The sequence below is a fragment of the Amblyomma americanum genome, chromosome 5 (assembly GCF_052857255.1).
Source record: "Amblyomma americanum isolate KBUSLIRL-KWMA chromosome 5, ASM5285725v1, whole genome shotgun sequence".
Lineage (NCBI taxonomy): Eukaryota > Metazoa > Arthropoda > Arachnida > Ixodida > Ixodidae > Amblyomma > Amblyomma americanum.
Window position 1 is genome coordinate 171,790,222 of NC_135501.1, and position 20,410 is coordinate 171,810,631.

Below are 20,410 nucleotides of genomic sequence, written 5' to 3' on the forward strand. Positions count from 1 at the left end.
TACAATCAAGCAATTAGTCGAGCCGCAGCGGCGAGGGCAACTACGTTTTAGTTATTGTGAAAACTGATATGGCTGTTGCTAACGGCCGGCTACAAATCTCTAATTGCAATCAGGTGCCTATCCATATTATATAAAAAGTGAACTATTGGAACTTAGTTAATCACTTCAATAGTTAACACGATTCACCTGCTTTTCGACGTCCGAATACACTCGTATTACTATATTGCAAAAAGGTTATCTTTACCTCAAAACGATATTTTCAAAAACTCTTCACCTTTTAACTAGCTGGAGTTTCTTACCCTTGCTATAGGCATTTTTGTCAAATGCCTAAAGTTCCGGGCTTGATCAGATGCTGCTGGTATTTGAGGGCGAGAATACCGGCGCAGTCTAGCGTGGGTGGAAAACTTTAAACGGTCTTTGGGGATGACGTTTACCATTACATAGCATGTTACAGCGACATTCGCAGAGTCGTTGAAGCTGCCAGTTACCTTTCCTCCACGTGGTATTTCATTAAAGAGTTCCTGAAGTCTTCTTCATTCAACCTTCAGTGATAGAAGAAGAAGAAGAAAAGGCAGAGGAGTTACTTGAGGAGAAGAAGAAGAAGAAGAAGAAGGAGCTGCGTTGTGTTCAACAGGGAGTCTTATTGCCTTGCCGATACCTATTTTTCTATTTTTGAGTGGGTACCACTACATCGATTGGAACTAAACATAAACGCTGTTCACTTGCGTGCAGCACGTTGAAGAGTACGTGTCGAAAGTGCCTCCCACCATGGCCACCCGGGTGTTCGTCGCTGCTCTCCTGGTGTGCATCACTCCGAAGGGTGAGCTTTTTTTCCCGCACTCTACTTTGATAGACTGAATGCGCTGTTCATGCTTAACTTTTGGTGCTCAGCGGTGGTCACGAGTTCTCTGAATATCCATCGTCAGCCTGGCCCGTCACGTCTTGGTGCACACTTCAACGATTCCCATTGTGGACCGCTGTAAACTGAAGTCTACATTTCCAGCATTACTCCAAGTGTACTCGCTTCCACTTTCCATATTAATCTAGAAAATACGGAGAACACGCAACCAGTCACCCATTAGGGTCGGAGCCTGCAAACACTCATATAAGAGATCGGAAAATGTTCGCGGAAAGGGCAACCACAACGGGCAAAGGCGTTTGTCCCGCCTTGGACGTGACTGGTCTGATGAACACCGTAATGGTACGGTGCAAAGTCCTGCTTGTACACTGGCCCTTCAAGTACTTTCAAGACTTTCTCAGAAGAACGTTTACCGCGCACGTATTTCGCGTGCGACAACTCGTAAGGAGTGCCGGCCAAGCCTGCGCTTACGGTCCAGGTATCCTGTTACCCCTTCGACCCCTGAATGGAGCGCCCCTTTTTGCGCACATCGCCGTCATGGTCATTGGCCTCGAACTTCTGCAATGCGTACCTATTTCTCTTCACCAGGAAGCGCTGGTGCGTACTACGGCAAATTCATCGGACCAATCAAGTCTTATGCCCACAACTTCTCCGGCAACGTGTACGCCGCCACCGAGAGCAGCGTCGTAGTCACGGACCTCAACTACGACGGTGGGGGCCCCGGTACGTTGGCGTCTCTTACCTTTTAAAGTTGGTGAGCGAGGCAATTTTATAGCGCTAACTGTGGTGTCGACCGGCCAAGAGAAGGGAGCCGAGACTCGTTGGTAGCAGTGGCAAAAGAGCATTTTATTCGGGAAGAAAGGGTATTTATAGGACGAAATCATGTGACAATTAAGAAATGGACAGTATGAAAGTACAACCGACACAATTCCGAAGTAGTGTTGTGTTTGCCTTTTGTACCTCTGTCATGTAACATGCGCGCCACACCTTATATTGTGCCCCCGGCACGCATGTCATCCCGCACCAGTCATTAGCTAGCGGCACCCTTATTGCGGGGGAATTTATTTTGCAACTGTTTCGTGAAAAGCGTGCTGCATTGACAGCTATCGAACTACAGAAGGGAAGACACAGGAAGTGTTAAGCACTTGGTTATCAATACCTCTTCGCGTGCGCTGACTGAAAGAAAAAAAGCAACGCGCGCAATATACCGTGATGAAAACTCAGGGGGTAGGATTTTCAACTCGTAAAAGCGGCCGGAAATGAGTGGCGGATCTCGGCGCTACTAACGGCGTGGCGTCACTCGAGCCAAAGTTGAAAGGCGAAAAGAATGAAAGTAAAACTAAATGGGAATAGAATTATCTTTGCCCATGAGTCCTGGTCTCAGCTGTATCAGCTCTGCTAGGGCGGGGCTTGTCCGACCTGCGGCGCCTCTATTTACGCGAGGTCCTTGGTTTCCTGAAAACACCCAGAATAGTTTGTCTGTCCCCAAGTAAATGCATCGTTTATCGAAAATTTGAGGGTCACTTATTTCCATTACGTGTGCGATGCGATAACATAGCGCCACTTAGCGCCTGACCGTGAACTTCCGGCCCGGTGACTTCCATCATTCCGGGTTGGTTGTCGTTATTTCATGCCTGATGAAGTCACTTTCGAAATATGACGAGTTATGACTGTCACATGAGTCATACCCACATTCGCAGTTAACACACACTGCATCACGGCACCCTCCTATACCAAGACACCACTGCATACTGCCTAGACCCTCAACGAAAAGAAGTAGAAGGGGAGTAAGCTGTTTGCTGGCACACTCCCTTTTATAAAAATCAGTGCGATCGATGTCAGTTTACTCCCATTTTTTACTCCCATGTAGGCGTTTATATGCTTAGAGTGGTAGGCTGCGGTGCGACATCACGGCGTCAACGCAAAGTGGTTCGCCGCACTCCTCATGCTGATGCATAAAATATTTTAAGGTGAGCAGCTGTGGCGGAAACGCCCTCACTCGTGGATGTTGGTGAAACGGCGCCGTCGTTTTGCTGGCGCTAGCTCGACAGCGACAGCAGCATTTCTCCACGGTATCATCTGTGAGGGCTGCATTACGGAGCCGTGACCTACGCTGCTGTGAACATCTACGCGTTTTACAGAAACCGGTGGTACGCTAGCGGAACATTCTGTACGATGATTTTCATAGACCAGTATGCTTCCCTTGTGGCCCATTATAGGCGAAGTGCATGTCGCTTTGGGATGTTAATCCCCAAAGCGTATTTACAGTTTGACCCATGTGAAATTCTGCTTTGGTTCCGTGTGTTTTAGATTTCGCTCGAACAAACCCTAAGATATTAAAACTAAACCGGAAGCACATACGAAATATTCGTAGATACGGACTTTAATTGCGCCACGCCCGTAATGCAGAAATCAGGCCGGAGCCACGCGGAAAGCACACAGGAGCCATTCGGACTCTGATTTACCACATTTCCGCATGCGCAGCTATTATGGAACGTTTCAGTGGGGGTGAAGAGAATTGTGGGTGTAACTTCTTCCACATTTCTCAACCGCGCTACAACTCAAAACGCACCTACAAGGTTACTAAACGGCGCCTTCCAGACAGCCGGACACAGCACCGGCAAGCAATAAGCATACCCATAAGCAAACGGCACTGGCGGCAGTGCCTCGTGCTTAAGGTTGGATGAACGCTGCTGCAATTTCGGTTTACTTTAATAAAGCGTTTTATGGAGATAAAGAGTTCTAACGACACAAAGTATATACACCTGCGTTTGTGACCTCTGTTCTAATTCTAAACCCGCCGCGGTGGCTCAGTGGTTGGGGCGCTCGGCTACTGATCCTTAGTTCCCGGGTTCGAACCCGACTGCGGCGGCTGCATTTTTATGGATGCAAGGCGCCCGTGTGCTGTGCGATGTCAGTGCACGTTAAAGATCCCCAGGTAGTCGAAATTATTCCGGAGTCCTCCACTGCGGCGCCTCTTCCTTTCTTCTTTCATTCCCTCCTTTATCCCTTCTCTTACGGCGCGGTTCAGGTGTCCAACGATATATGAGACAGACACTACGCCATTTCCTTTCCCCTAAGCCAATTATTATTTTTATTATTACTATAATTCTAAAGCTGTGTTCTTCGCCACGGCGGTTATTGAGAGGTGTCGCCCAACACTCTATTAGGGAAGCGATGTGCTGAAACAGGCATCTTTTGCTGTGGCTAGATAGTATTCATGTTGTAAACATTATTTCTTATCCGCCTTCAGAAGCGTACTTCAAGGCTGGGAGAAACCCCGAGCTAGACTACAATGGCGACCGGCTGCCCGACGAGAACGGCAGGTTCGTACGATGTCTTACTCGAAGCAGCGTTTGTGCCTGTTTGGAAGCCGCAGGGCTGTAGGTCGCATAGAACAATAATGCACGCTAGCAAATTTTGCGAAACAGGGAAGATGTTGATCCAAACGGAACCTCTCCCAAATCTTGTTTGCACGTTTGACAAAGTGTAGAAAGCAAAATATGGAGTGCACCGCAGGTGATGAAATCATCCGGATTTTGAAGCTAAACGCTGTGCGCATTCTGAGGTTGCTATAACGAAAAAATGCACTTAATAGTTCAAATGATGGGTTTAGGGGCCTATGTCACAATAGCGAGGTTAAACCAAAGTGTTAGGCAGTGATTTGCACGCAGCAGCAGACCTGCACTGTCGGTGCAAGCTTCAAGCCAAGTTAAATTTTAGAAGATTCCTTTAAGATAAGAAACGTTTGAAAGAATGGATTCCAGGTTTTCCTAATTAAATCGAACCCTGAGAAGAGATCCTATGTATTCAGAGATTGGCGCCAGTAACTTATGACTAACCTTCTGAATCCAACGCGATTAAGATTGAGCGCATATGAATCGGCCCTCAAAGACGATAATCTTGCGCCTGCTATCGACTTCTTTATGTCGCAGCTTCAACGTCGTGAAACCCTACAGGAAGGCAACGGTGCACATCAGACTGCCCCAGAAGATCACCGCCTATCGCTGCGTCGGCATGTTCTGCGAGAAGTTCGCGGTGAGGAATGGTTATCCACAAATTTCCCACGCTTATAGCAATGCATTGCGCCTCTCTTGGTTTAGTATAGTATTAGTCTTCTCTTCGCCTTTCTGCTCTGTTTGTTTGGTTTTGTCCGTTTATTTATTTATTATTTATTAATAGTGCAAGCACTATTGAGTGGTCATTAGGTGAACGGGAACAAAAGAGGAAACAAATGTCATAAATCCTATTTGTCTTAAGGCTTCGCTCCTTTTTGAGGGGGAGGCGGAAGCTATGCAGAAAGTGAGGGCGTGAAGAAAGGGGTTGGGAGAGAAGCCGATGTGAGGGTAGAGACAGTCTAGAACTTTTGTGATATGCGTAGAACCAGCCTGGTACAAACCTGCGCTTCTTTCTGTGTGCCCCTTTTGCTTAGCACATCCATAAAATAACAGAGACAACGCAAAGTAAACACTGAGAGTGCGCAAACACAATGCGTGTATTAGCGCGAGTAATAGAACTTTAGGCGCACAACATACACAGCGTCTGTGTATGCGCGACGCTGCTGTCTTGCTGTTACTCCGTTGGGGACGACTTCGTAGACAAGTTCTTCGATTCGACAAATGGTCTTGTACGGGGCTAAGTAACGGCGCAAAAGCTTTTCACTCAGTCCACGGTGACGAATGGGCGTCCACAACAATGTACGGCCATCAAACTGGTATTCCTTGTGGCTTTGGTGTAGGATGTATCATCGAGCGTCGGTGCACTGCTGGCTTTCAATGCGTGGCCAGGCAAGACGCAGAGCTTCTTCCTCGCGCCGCAGGCAAGGGGTGTCGTCTTCAGTAAGGTTGGGCAGCATGACGTTGAGCATGATCGTGGCATGATACGCCATGAACGAGCTTCAAAGGAGTCAACTGGGTGGTCTTTGGCACTGCGGTGTCGTAGGCGAAGAGGGCGCAAGGCAGGATGACGTCCCAAGTCTTGTGTTCAGTGTCCACATACGTGGCACATATGTCTGCGATGGTCTTGCTGAAGCGCCCCTTAAGGCCGTTGGTCTCTGGATGGTAAGCAGTTGTCTTTCAGTGGTTGTCTGACTGTAGCGCAGGACGGCAAGCATGAGGACCACCGTGAAAGCTGTTCCGCTGTCTGTGATGCGCAAATCAGGAGCGCTCTGTAAGAGAAGGATGCATTCCACGATACATTTTGCGACCTCTGTTGCTGCTCCGTTTGGCAGGGCTTTCGCCTCGGCGTAGCGGGTCAGGTAGTCAGTTGTCACAGTAATCTAATTGTTTTGATATGCTGACTTCTGGAAAAAGCAAGAAGTCAATGCCAATCTGTTGAAAAGTCCTTCGCAGTGGTGGTTCAGTAGGCTTCAGGAGCCCTGCTGATCGGGTCGGTGGAGTCTTTCGTCGCTGACAAATCTCGGCAAAGTTTACATGAATTGCAACATCGGTAGATAGTCGGGACGAGTTATATTTGTCTTGAACTCTGCGCACCGTGCGAGAAAACTCGAGGTTCCCAGCGGCCGACTGATCGAGTGAAGTATGTATAACGCCCTTTTGAGGGCTTGTATATATAGGTACAAAGATAAAATATGCGTTTTAGCTCGGTGAGAAGTTCGTCACGGGAGCATCATTCTCTACGCAGTATGAAGTCACTCTTCACTTTAATGAAGCTGGAGGGGAAGAACTGTCGCCTTTGAAGCACTCGATGAGGCGGTAGAGGTAGGGGTTCGAGTGTTGCTGCTCAGAGAAAGTGCTAGCGCTGATAGGTCTAGCGATTCGTCGTCATCGTCGTCTTGCGGAGGTGCATAGATAGCGGGTCGTGACAGGCAGTCGGTTTCAGCGCTTACGTCTAGACGTTTAATCGGCGGTGACGTCATGCTCTGGGAGTTGAAAACTCTATCGAGTGAAACGGCCAGACAGGTCAGTGATGGTCACTCACAACTTTGAAAGGTCTGCCGTACGAGCATGGGCGGAATTTTGACGTGGCCCAAGTTTTCATAAGGCACCCATTCTCTGTCGTTAAATAGTTGGCCTCTGCCTGTGACAAATAGCTGATAACGTACGCTGTGAATCTTTCACGGCAATGATACCTTAGACAAGAACGGCACCTAGCCTCACGCTGCCTGCGCTGGTATCAATTTCGGTTTGAGCATTTTGATCGATGGATCCTAACACAGGCGGCGATGAATATTTCACGTATTCTGAATATTTCACGGTGCCGACCTTCCATTTGAATGACACATCCGACTTCGCTAGCAGCGTCAAGGGTCTGGTAATGCGCGAAAAGGGTTTTACACATCCTCGCTAATACGAGTAGTCATGAAAATTTGCGTGCCGCTCTCTTGGGACGGCTGTGGAAACTGCGCGGTAGCAACAGTTTTCTCCATCTTTGAATTCGATCTCTGCATGAAATTTGGCCTGAAAACAGCTGCTCTTTGTAGGCGAAGTGGCACTTCTCTGACTTTAGGTACAGTTCTGAGGGCTTGATTGCATTTAGCGCGGGCCGAAGCCTTTTTAAGTGATCGGCTTAGTTCGACGCGAAGACGGTAGCATCATCTAAGTATATGAGACGAAATTTCAAATTAACGCCCGCCAGTACTGTTTCAATTACACGCTAGAAGGTGGCTGGGGCCGAAAAAAATCTAAATGGCATTACTTTACAATCGTAGAGCACATCGAGCTTGTTGAAGGCGGCCTCCTTATGTCACTTTCATCGATTTAGATTTGCCAATACCCGCTCTTTGGATCCATGAACGAAAAGCACTTGGCGTCGCCAAGACGGTCTAGGGTATCGCCGATCCTACGTAGGGGCAGCCGTCTTTCTTGCTTACGTTGCTCAATCACCGGTAATCGATGCACAACCGAACATTTCTGTATTTATTTTTGACAAGGATGACTGGTGCACCCCCAAAGCTCTTCGATTGCCGGATGACATTGTCATGCAGAATTCCCTCGACATGATCACGCTTTGGTCAAATATTTTAGAGGAATCCTCCATGGTGGAGTAGATTTCTAAAAAGGAGTAATTACTCAATGACATCTACCCGAGCGCAGCCATACGGCTACAAAGGAAAGCTCCCTTTTTAATAATAATAATTGGTTTTGTGGGGAAAGGAAATGGCGCAGTATCTGTCTCATATATCTTTGGACACCTGAACCGCGCCGTAAGGGAAGGGATAAAGGAGGGAGTGAAAGAAAGGAAGAAAGAGTGCCGTAGTGGAGGGCTCCGGAATAATTTCGACCATCTGGGGATCTTTAACGTGCACTGACATCGCACAGCACATGGACGCCTTAGCGTTTTTCCGCCATAAAAACGCAGCCGCCGCGGTCGGGTTCGAACCCGGGAACTCCGGATCAGTAGTCCTCCCTTATTAATTATTCCCTTATTAATTATCACGTCTCGCTTGTCTTCGCGTGTTGGGACACGGTCGGGGTTCTCGCGGGGCCGGCGGGTGTCTTCCCCGGTTAGAATGGGATGCTTGGAAAAAGAAATTCAACGGGCCTTTGAGGAGGCAGACAAATAGTCTCTATAATTTGGAAGAGAGTTCTGCAGAAGTTCTTGCCTGTGCTGGGGCAACGCTGAGTTAATGTTGACGGTTGGCATGTGGTCTTGGTTTGGCGAGTCTTCTGTTGACTGGACGAAATGGGCGAAGGAGCCTCGAATGTAGGTTAGTTTTTCCATATAAGCTATCAGCGTGTCTTTCTTCAGGTGTCGGTATTCTTCGTTGTTGGTCATGAACACATCGAGTTGTCTATTCCGTAACATGGCTATGCCTGATCGATGCCCATTCCTCAGTCTAAGAGCAACTGTGTGTTTATTTTGACGATGCCTTTCACCTTCCCTGTATTCCCGGTACACAGCTGGATGATGACGCTTGATCGGGGTGGGACGGTAGTTTTTTCATCGCAAACACTCAGGGCCGCCTATTGTTCATGAGTTGCGTCCGAAGGTATGGGTTCATTCGTCGATGACCACTTGATGATCATTCATGAAACCTTTGCCCAGGGTTACGGCCTGGGAGCGCTGCAGGAGAACTACGAAGCTAACAGGATAAGTGTGTGCGTTGGCCGTTCCTTTCGCGGTGCATAGCCCCGATGGTGCTAGAAGGTGGGCTCCCCCTGTGTGGATTTTTGGGCCGTACCGTGGGGTTGCCACTTTTTGAGCTGTGTGGCGAAATTGCATGTCGGTATTGGTGTTGGATCATGGCTTCGTTGGCACTGCAGGTGGTGCGCGAGTTATCGTTTTGTGTAGCAGGGTCGTCGTCTTGAAGCTGCGTCGCATCGTTGTGAGGCCAATCTTACACAGCGGCGTTGTCGTCGCGGATTCGGCGTGACCTTGCTTCGTCGGCGTTGGAGGTCCTTCATCGTTTCACCGAGAAACAGCCTCACCTCCAAAGGTTGCCCTTTTTATTTTACCCTACGAGGGCTGGGGTACCTTCCACGAAGATCCGGTGCGAAGGTGTCACGGATCTCCCCGGAGAACACTCGGACCGAAATAATAGACTAGGCGACAGGTGCACCCACACAGGCGCACATTTAATACACTCTACGTGACACAAACACTAGAACACAAAACTAACAAAACTAACACAAAGCACAAAAACTATCAATAAACACGACCCGCGTGCACAGCTACCAGCGTCTACTACTAGCGTTCTACTGTTGCGGTCGGCGTTCGTGCTCCCTGTTGGTTCCGTGTGGATGCGGCGTTGTATGGGTCCAGTAGCCGTCGTCGAGGTGGCGTTCGACGTGTTCAGGCTGGCGTCGCTGGCGGCGTCGTTGGCTACGTCGTACAAGTTCCCAGTCCAAGCGCCCGTGGAGGTGATGCCGGTGATGTTGGCGCTGGGGGCACCACCCGAATGGTGGCAACAACGCTGGAGACACCCCTGGCCATAGAAGGTGGTGGCTTCCTCCGTTGACTGCCTGGAACGGGCTCAGGAACGACTGGAAGCCCACGGTGCGAAGCCATAGAACTCGAGCTCACCGGAGCAGTAGACGGCGTTGCTGTCTTCCAGCTGAAGCGTCCCTGACCCTCCGCATCCTCTGCTTCTCTGTACTTCCCCCGTGCCTCGCTCTCCCTCGCGCTTTTATAACCTTGGCGTTAGTCCACGTAATCCATGTCGTCGTCTTCTCCTTGTTCTCTTCTCCACCAATCGTCTCTTCCCACCTCACTGAATGCTTCTTCATCTTCTTTAGTCTTCGGTTAATCCACGTCATTCTTATCGCCATCTTTGTCGTCTTCTTCACATCTCTTTCGTTCATACTTGTATTTCTGACTCCCTATTTTATGTGACAGAAGGTTCCTCGTGGCGAAGCAGGCCGTCGTGGGACCTCGTTGAGCTGCTCGGCATATGCTTAGCGTGACGCAAGCACTCTTCTACATCCTGTAATTGCTGGCCGGGTCGTGGTTTGGTGCGTCGTAGGGGAAGCCTGAGAAGCCCGTTCTTCACTGTGGGCAATGTCGAAATGGCTAAAGATGTGACCAGGCTCCCTGCAATGGAAGCAAATTGGGCTGTGCTTGTGGGGGTCCTCCGGACTTCTGCTTTTCTGGAGTGGTTGGTGGACGTGGGTATGGGCTGCTGGTCGGCTGTGATAGTTGGGGCGATACAAAGGGCTCCTGGAGCGGTCTGTCGAGGCACTACGTACCACGGCGTCGTCGATAATCACGTTTTGAGCAGGCGTTGGCGGTTGCGTGGCCGTTGGACCAAGTTCAGGCCATGCTGTCCCATGTGCCTGCTGAACTTCCTCATTGTCAATATCCATAAGGAACGCCACTTGCGGCTGCGATGCTGCAAAATGGCAGGAGACGTCACAGTTATTGTCGGATGATTTTTCGGAGGGCCGCCGGTAGGCTGTCATGTATGAGGGCTGTATGAGGGCCGCCTGAAGGTTTGCAGGCAAATTTTCTAAGTTAGGAGAAAATACTTGCTGCTGCCGATCGTATTGGCGAGCATTTGCTTCGAGGGTCTTTTGCACTGTCTTCGCCTCAGTGCTTAAATGAGCAACGTTTTTCTTTTCAGGGGGGGGGAGAGTTCATACTAGGGTAGCGAAAAGGTGTTCCTTGGCATCGCGCATATAGGCACCTGGCAGGGCATATAGTGCGGAAGCAATATAGGTAGGGGCAGTTAAGAGTAACGGTCTGAATTCCAAGAGAAGGGAACCCTAGGTGGGGGCGGCCATGGCCAACATTCTTGTACAAACATTTTGAATATCGAAAAACTGCTAGGTACTAATACAGAATATTGAAGATAATGGTCCATTCTTCCAATATGTAGCAAAATTTCTTTTTTGTAGTGCTTCCGTTTCTTGCATCGAGAAAATTAAGACTGCATAAAAAACTAATGGGGAACGCTTTTGACGATAACCAAAACGTCAATAGCAAAAAAAAATGTAAGCCTGCCGACGGGCGGTCTGCGGATGTATTGTTTGTTATAGTGAAATCTTACAGTAAATAAAAAACTGAGTTCATAAACTCTTTGCCGTTCAAAACTGATTTTGTCCTGTAATATTGGATATGAATTAGGTGGGCTGATGAGATTAGTAACTTTGCGTGGATAAGGGGCCACAGCTGGCACAGAATTCTGCAAGTGGAGCAGTAAGGAAGGTGCATTTGTCCTGCAGTGGGCGTAGTCAGGCTGATGGTGAAGTTGACGATAATGATGATATGAAGCACGTATTCCCCCAGGCCGACTTCGGCAACGTGAAGATACCGAGCGACTTCGTGCTGCCGAAGGAGCAGAGCCTGGGAAAGCTAAGCGCCAAACACCGCAGCACCATGGCCACCGAGGTGGTCTTGCGGGACAGCGCCATTATGCTGCTCAAAGGGTTCCAGCACGACGCCCACTGTCCGTGTAAGTCGCGGCACAACTACAAGAGAGCTTCCTAAAATACAAGGAATGAAGACATTTCAGAAATGCGCAAAATAATACTACTGTTCCCCACCCCATGACGTGGCCCAGTCCCCACTGCAGACCCTTAGGACGTTATTACAGACAGCAAGGCCGCCGCGGTAGCTCAGTGGTTATGGCGCTCGGCTTCTGCCCCGAAAGACTTGAGTTCGATCCCAACCACGGTTGTCAGATTTCGATGGAGGCGAAATTCTAGAGGCCCGTGTACTGTCGCTAAAGAACCCCAGGTGGTCTAAATTTCCGGAGCTCTTCACAACGGCGTCCCTGATAGCCTTAGTCGGGACGCTTCGGGACGTTGAACAACCATAAGCCTAAACCTATGACAGACTGCAAGAGTGTCAGTGCCAGCACGTAAACGTGGCGAAGCTTTATCCTCATTTGCCAGAAGGGCATCTTGTGATACCACAGGGCTGACGTCACTGAGTTTTCCATTATTACGGCACTACTGCTACTACTACTACTTCGTAAAGCTCAGTGCACTGGCAGGCGTAGGAAACTTATTTATAGTAACATTGTCTAGCAAATAGATGTAAGCGCAAACTCCTCCAGTAGCTTTCGGAGGAAAGCCAACTGAAGCGTCGTATTGTTGTCATCGCAATGGTATCGAGCTGAAAAAGCTCCATACCTGACCAGGATTCGAAGCTCCGCCGGCGATAACAAAGCAGCGTTCTTTCCTCGTACCTGAGACCATTTGGTCATCGCCGCAGCCTGTCGGGCTGCGTGCATATCCACGATTTATTATTTTTTAAAACACCAGGTCTCCTTCAGTCACCAGGTGTTCTGAAATAACTGAAACCAAAACTCACCCGAGTTTCCTGTCCCTGGCACGGCTGTCAGGCAGCCATTGCCATTATATTTCACGGCGAAACATTGTATTGTTGAAATGGCATAGCATATACGCGCTTTTATAGGATCCGTTTTTCTGGAACGTGATTCATCAATAACGGTGGGTAATATCTTTGCAGCCGCGTCATTCGTGGCCGCCCCGACTGTCCAGCCCAAGAAGGAAGACCTCACGCATCTCATCTACGACGGCTTCAAGTAGGTGCAACTGTTATGGCTTTGGCTTAGCTTGGCGACATACATCCTAAAGAATTGGGATTTCGAACATCAAAACTCAGCCACATATTTAACATCCAATCAAGCCATGGATTTTGAGTGGAGGCGCAGATCATTCTGCATCGCCCTCTCTGAACCCAATAAACAGTAAATACCTTTCGTGTAGTCTTAGAGGGCCCTGAATCTCGAAAGTATTAATTTCAATGCGATGGCATTTAGATCGTCGGCTTCCAAGAAGTACTAGGTTTTTCAATAAAAAAATTCCCTGATTGGTCGAGAGGCTCGTGACATCATCAGCACCACCAAATTTGAAAGTCTGAGAACTAGGATGTTCGAGTACCGTCCAAGGGATTATTATTGCGAAAGCACTCATACGCTCACCAAAACTGACCAAAAATCTTGTCACCATACGTGCGCAAGGTCTCTTGCCGTTGCCTAGCAAACCTTTACTACTACTCGAGCTCACCCGGTTTACTCGGTTAAGCTCGGAGGAGCGTCGCCCCATCTGCGCGAGAGGTCTCTCGGGGAGAGCAACATGGTTCACACAATCCCTACGGGTGGCTGTGATAGAAGCAGCCACCTGTCAGCTAGTGCAGTGGCGCATCGCTTAGCCGCGGCGCCACTGCGCTGGTAGCGGTACGAGGACTCGCCGCCATCTACGAATGTTAAGTAGAGGATGACCAATTCTGCATAGATGCGCATTAACCCACTAAAGATATCGTGTCATACGTTTAAGGTGGAGCTGAAGTGTCCCCCCAATTAAAGAATGAACACTTCTTATGCGGTTTAACTACGTTAAACCCCTGCCAATTTTCATCTGGGATTATACTAACCGTACCGCATCTCTCACCATAAATCAACCTCTAATACGTGTTAATACTACGAAGAATCTCCACTAGTCCGCCCGAATTTTTTTTCTGGGTTGGGCCTACTTCCAAAATATGGGGGTCCATTGCAATATCTGGTAATGGGCCAACTACCAAACGATATGCCATTTTTAATTTAAGCGTGCAGTTAAGAAGGCCCCCTGTTTATTATTATAGCCGTAGGGTCTCAAAATTGTCGGTGTGGTTACAGGTCGGCACTGAAATGCTGGACACACCGTACTGAAAAGTTAAGAACGAAATTAGTAAAAAAAATTAAGAATGCCTGGGTGAGGTATTTATTTCATGTGACACCTTGGCGATTCATGTCATAACAATGTGGTAAACTGAATTCCCACACGCATAACGAAAACTGCGTCCTGGACCTCATGTGCGCAGGAGGGGCAAACTTGGGAGCTTAGAAAAGACTGACGTGACGATCCAGCTTCCCAAGGGCCACCACTGGAACGAGTTCAAGTGGTTCTCGGTATACTGCTACGATTCAATGGAGAGCTACGCTGACATTACCATCGACAAGACGGTGGCTGAAAGCCTACCACTGCACGATCCTAAGTCGCTTGTTGCCCCCTGCGTACGAAACTCAGGTATGTACCTGTTTTAAGAGACTGCCACCAACTGCAGCCGAATCAGCCGCACTGGTGCTTAACCGTGCTCCCAGAGGTATGATGCAGTAATCAGTGAACTTCCTATTGGGGCTTGTTCGTGGTGTGGAGAGGCTAGAACGTACCAGTACCGATCCTAACACCAGCGATAGCCTCGATGCCAGTGCCACTTGGCGATATCTAACCGCCATGTGGTACTATGGGTTTCACACAGCGTAGTCATGGGCTCTGTGTAAATGCTATGGGTTCTACGCAAACATCATGCATTCTACGTAGCGGAGTCATTGGGTTTAGCAACAGAAAATATTTGCTTCTGTTTGGGTCTAGCATGGCTCTAAAACATCATTAAAGTAGATAAGCAAGTAGGCTGACTCTGATATTATTACAAGTATATAATCTGCCAGCTAAGGCCTGCTTTGTCTGGCTATAGAAGCATTGCTACTGTTGATAAAATAAATATTATTCTGCGTAGCAACCACAGTAAGACAATGAACACAGAAGTCCCTAGACACTTGAAAAAAATACCACGTTAAAGATTTACTGTTGGTGAACATTTTGATTGGCAACATTCTGAGAGGGAGGTAAGTATCCAAGGAAGGGGGGGGCGGGGCCTGTGTTTTACCGAAATCGCGCTCAACCCCCCCCCCCCCCCCACCCCCCTCGGGCTTCGCCCTATACAACTGCTTCGGACCCCACCCCCCCAAAAAAAATTATGACTACATGCCTGCTGAGAGGCAAAGTATATTTATACTTTCTATTAATTTAACCACATTAACTAGAATCAATATTGCGTATGTGTTACAATACTTTCCGTGTACACGAATTTAGCCTTCGGCAAGCATAATAGAGAGAGGCGGGCTAGTTGGGGACTAGTAGTAGAATGCACCTTGAAACCGCGCAAAACAGACCAGGGACGAAGAAGAAACGAAAAGGACAGAGCGCGGAAGTTGAAGTTCCGCGCTCTGTCCTGTTGGTTTCCTCCTCGATCCTTGTCTTTTTCGCACGGTTTCAAGATGCATTTTACTTCGGCAAGCGATTTTTTCTATACGTAGCTCATCTCCTGTCGGTTTCCGCAACGGGTAGCAATGGACAAGCGTTCCGTGTAATTCGATCCATCCGGGATTACGATGAAGCGGCTTATACGGTTGACGCCAAAGAGCGTCCTCTCAGTGAGCAAACAGACGCCCTTCGCGAAGACCGCAGCCGGTGGCAGGTCGCTTCGCTAAATGGGCTCCATGATTGGAGATGTCGAGCCGCCCTTTGGACATATACGCCCCTGCGCAGGCGCTGACATCGGCCCACTCTCGGTGCTGACCGTGCCGTGCATGGCCGCTCTGGTTGCTGCCTTCGCCGTCAGGAGGCCCCTAGGTAAATGATTCCTTCCTCACACTTCTCAAGCATTCGTGCACTTACAGAGCTTGCTTGCTCGCGCTTCACTATAATGCTCACTGCGCAAATTGATGATGCCCCGACACCGCAACCTGCGTCAAGTATGTAATAAGCGTCTTTCTGATCTGTAGGTACCGACCGAGAAAAAAAAATTATTTGAGAAACTGGTCTACGATTTAGTTAAAAGATTAGGCGAGAGGTGTCATTCATGGCAAATCTCCAGCGAACATAGCATTTCGCAAGGGTGCCAGATGGCCAGAGTTTGTTAGGGCGCATTGCCGAGTGTGATCGCTTTTTCGAAACACCGCTAATACAACGTCACGATCTTCATACCGCAAAGAGCGATCTTTCTAGATCGCTCAAGGAGCGACTTTTATACATCAAAAAGCCCATTTTTAAAAATTAACGGAACATTCTCCAAACGTTCGGCAAAACTCGCAATAGTGCCGTGCAGATCAGTTCTGCTACTGCTGCCGTTATGCCACTTCATTCGTCGGTAACACCAGAGTGAGACAGTATTCAACGACCAGCTAATAATGAATACTCAGCACTTTTGAATGCCACCTTGCAACACTTCGTGATTTAGTTGATACAGTGTAGATTGAGCGGTTGTCTCTATGCTTTCTTTTATCTTTTTTTCTTCCCTTCTATCCTCTTCTTTCTCTCCCAGTCTTCATACTGGAATGAATGCCTGTTCTCTCTGCTCCTGGCAAGCAGGAATCCAGGCAGCATATATGTACAGTTCAGGTCATCACATGCAGCACCTCGTATTGCTATATGGTGGAAATTAAAATGCTGTACTACAACCCACCTCTTCTTTTTAGCACTCTGTCTCACCCATTGCATCGTCGCCTTTCCGGCGCAGACCGAAGCTGTGCTCTTGCCAGTGACAATTGTCAGCGTGTTCTTTGCCTCTTTTTGAGTATTTTTATTTCATAATAGAGAGTGAATGAAAGCGCCATAGGTTGGTGCTCTGTCCAGTGAAAGGCAGACTGATACCAGGTGCTCAATTCTGCCTGGCTCCAGTGCTGGCAAGTCCCGCAGGAGGCTGTAGATGCCGACATCTACTTCTGCGGAAAAGCACTGAAACCACTCAAGCGGGAGAAATGAGCCTCCGAAGTGAGGCTAATTCCGAGTAAGGCTATAATTAGGGTAATGCAAACTCAGATCCTCCGCAGTTTAACGCCGTCTGCAGGGGTAAGACCCTGGGGAGCGAAATCACATACGAAGGGTGTAGAGCGCGTGCTCCCCGCAGCAGGTGTCCGTTCCTCGTTAAAAGGATCGTGGTATCGTACAGGCTGAGGAGTCAGAGCGTTGCCAAGGTGGGGGCTGCCACGCGGGTCGCCTTCTACGTGTACTCCTGTCTACAATAAACATTAAAATCTTGGAAGCCGTGGAGGCGGTTTCTATTCCCATCAAATATGATTTTGATGACGACGACGGTAACGGTGATAGCGGCGAAGTCACAGTTAAACTAGAGGCGCGCAGGCATGCTGAAGAATATACGGTTTAACAAATCCAGCGCAGAAAACAAAGTTACCGCTAGAGTTCAACACTTTTTCCAATGTCCATAGCACCGTCTTGTACACGTGAGTATTTACAGTGCAACGCATCTTACAGAAATGTAATCATGTTTTCAGTTCTGCAAGACCTTTTGATACGTTTACGGCGTGTTCATTACCAGGACTTCGGGACAAGCGCTTCTAGTTCCCTCGGCTGCAACGACGCAGCGCATAGCTTTGAACATTGAAAAATAGGAAGATGACATCATTGGACACGTAAGAAAGAGACTGAGCGAGTGGCAGCAGAAAAGAATGTGACAGGACGCTAGGCTTAGCGGCACTGGCTTAGTGCTGTCCTGAATTCCTGGCAATGTTACGAATTTATTGATTCAGAAATACGGATGTGGGCGCATGAGAACGTGACGTTTGATGGCAGAAAATGGCAGCAGTGTGAACAGGACAGGGTTACTTGGAGGTATATGGGAGAGGCTCTTGTCCTGCAGTTGACGTAATTAAACTGCTGATATCGCCATGAACGCAATAGTCAAAAATGCAAGGGCCACTACATTGCAACCAGATGCACCATCGTCACCGTTAAGATTCATGCTTGTGTAGTCGAGTCGCTCGTGCAACGAAGATGAACTGTTGTACGGGCATCGCTGAGGGCTGTCTGCTGCTTGACATCTGGACACCTCAAGTTACAAACAGCTGAACGTTTCATCCGAGTACAGAATTTTTAACGCATCAGAATTACAGCCCCGCTTTTGAAAAAAAAAATACTGTCTTGTAGATTTTAATCATAGGTGGACAGGTGGCAAATCGGAAAGAGGAAAATAGCCCTCATGAAAGCAAATGTTCAAAAGCTCGTCGGCAACACAATAAATGTAAGCCTCATCCAGGGGTTGCAAACACTACATATATATCTCGATCGGACAGCGTTAACGCGAAGAATTCGAGACATAATACTGCTTTAAGGCCACCACTTGATATAAATGCTTCATCTTAATATACATTCAAACTTCACCTATCAGAAAGGTTACTGGAACATCTCTGGCAACCACAAACACAATGCAGCAGCACTGTCTAATATTGTAACAATTTTTTTTTTGTAAATAAATACTGTGGCGGCTTGTTTTCCTCTAGCAGCACAGTGCCAGCTAGAGTTTCGTATTCATTCATTGAAAACACTTGCAGATAATGGGAAGAAAAAGTAGCAGTTTCAGTGCTGGTATTTATGTGTGTCCTGTGACGTGCGGTGTTCGCTGCTCCCTCGGAATGCGCCCAGGTGTGACTCAGTTCTTCTCTCAAGATGTTGCCCATTAGGAACATCAGGCGCCTTTGATGCTGCAATTTCTGCAATTTGTAGAGGAAAAATACAAATCAGCTCAATTATGTCAGCCGTGCAGCAGGGGCCTAAGTTATAGCAACACAACAGGCAACTGCACAACAGAAAAACTAGTATCTATTGCACCGTTATTTTAGCCATGCATTCGCTTTAGTTCTATTCACATGCGAGCAACAAACACAGATAATAAGTTTTATGGATGAGACTCGCGAGTAGCTCGCCCTCTCTCGGGCTAATACGCGATGTCAGCTTTACGACATCCTGCTTTCTGTTCTCGTGACACAACCGGTCCATAGCTCACATAGACCACGTGAACATACATTGCACATACTCGAAAGCGCCAGCCGCTGTAGACACATGTCCCCTAGGGCTCAAGCCCCATGTGAATATTATCCTTGGTCAGCCGGTGAACGTCGGAGTTTTCGTTCCCGACATAATACGACGCCATGTAAACCCGGATAAAGTTAAGTGCAGCGCCGTGAATGCTAAAACTGACGTAAAATATATCATTAAAAAATCACGCTGACCAAGTATGAATAATCTATAGCTCCCTTCGAGGCCATCTGACTGCAGGTATTTAAAAAGTATCCCTCGCTCGCATTTACAGAAAAAGCCGCAAGCATAAATTTGTTAGCATTGATTAACTTCTCCTTATCAGTGAAATACGACAAAAAGTATGAGCATGTAGAGAGAGCATATGTTAATATTAGCTTACTGTAGCGTCTTGAAGACAGGTATGTTTTTATTAAAGCCTGATGCAACGACAGAGGCAAGGTTTCAGCGAATCCTTTTAACCCTGCAATACACGAAGACCTTGTAAAAACGCAAAAGTGGGAGGAAATAACGAAGCGGAAAAATGCGAAACATGCGCCGTTGCCCAGATTTATCTTCTCATTAGCATTACAAAAATAAGAAGCGCCTGCAGCAGCGGGCTTGAAAGCGCAATAACATGAAGTTCCCCTCTTAGCTTCTTGCTTTCAGAGCACTCTCCCATCTTCACACAGACAGCTGGCCATCCGGCAGACTACGAAAACTCAGCGCGAGTTGACGTGAAATTTCCTTTTCGGTCAGAAGCGAAGCACACGCCGTTATTCGGTGCCAAAATATCCTGGCAAGCCTCAGGGCAGGGTCAAGGTTGTAACACATGTACAGAGTTTACAGACACGAACTCGGTTATGAGTATTGACGACGTTAATATGTCAATTTGCTATGCGCGCCACCTGGACTCTGCACCTTGACGGTGGTTTCAATGGTGAGTGGTGTTTTACAGAAGCGACCCAGTGGCCCCTGCTGCATAGGTTCGCCTTGTTTCCTGCTCTGCAACTCCACCAGTGTTAAAATGCCGGGGGGGGGGGGGGGGGGATAAGAAAGGCACACATGCGCTAAAATTTACAAGAATATAACCAAAGCCATTATATTTACCCTACTGTCTACTTCACTACGTGACAAATTCCGCGCCAACTTCCGATTATTGTAAGAATAAGGAAAGAGGCCATCAACGATCAGTACGGCTACAGAGAGGCAAAGAATACAGCAGTCGAGCGCATAAACTTGCGGCAGCAACTGCGGAAAGAGCAACGGCGAAAAAGTGGCCTAAAAAGTGACTGGCATTTGAATCCACATTGGCGGGGGTCAATGAGAAGTATAATCATCAGGGAGTGTTTCTGCTGGGAGCACCACATCGGTGATCTCGACCTAATCATTCGGAATATAGTGCAGTAAACCAGCAAGTGTGGCTAGTTGATGTTGGCTCATGGAGGAAAGAACGTTACTCTGCTAAAAAATGCAGAAAATCACGTAAAAAGCAGGACATGGTACACATTGATGACGTCATCATAGCCGATGTCTGTGTCCCAGTGGT

The 20,410-nt window shown here is 48.0% G+C and overlaps 1 protein-coding gene across 1 annotated transcript; it reads left to right on the forward strand.

Moving 5' to 3' along the window:
• The first annotated feature begins 680 nt into the window (after positions 1-680).
• Positions 681-16,462, forward strand: LOC144135295 (protein Skeletor, isoforms B/C-like). The gene is made up of 9 exons (XM_077668006.1): positions 681-820; positions 1,448-1,582; positions 4,113-4,185; positions 4,795-4,897; positions 11,546-11,711; positions 12,734-12,809; positions 14,090-14,295; positions 15,598-15,681; positions 16,373-16,462. The coding sequence occupies exons 1-9, from the start codon at positions 769-771 to the stop codon at positions 16,387-16,389; spliced, it is 912 nt and encodes a 303-aa protein (XP_077524132.1). The 5' UTR covers positions 681-768; the 3' UTR covers positions 16,390-16,462.
• The last annotated feature ends 3,948 nt before the right edge of the window (positions 16,463-20,410 follow it).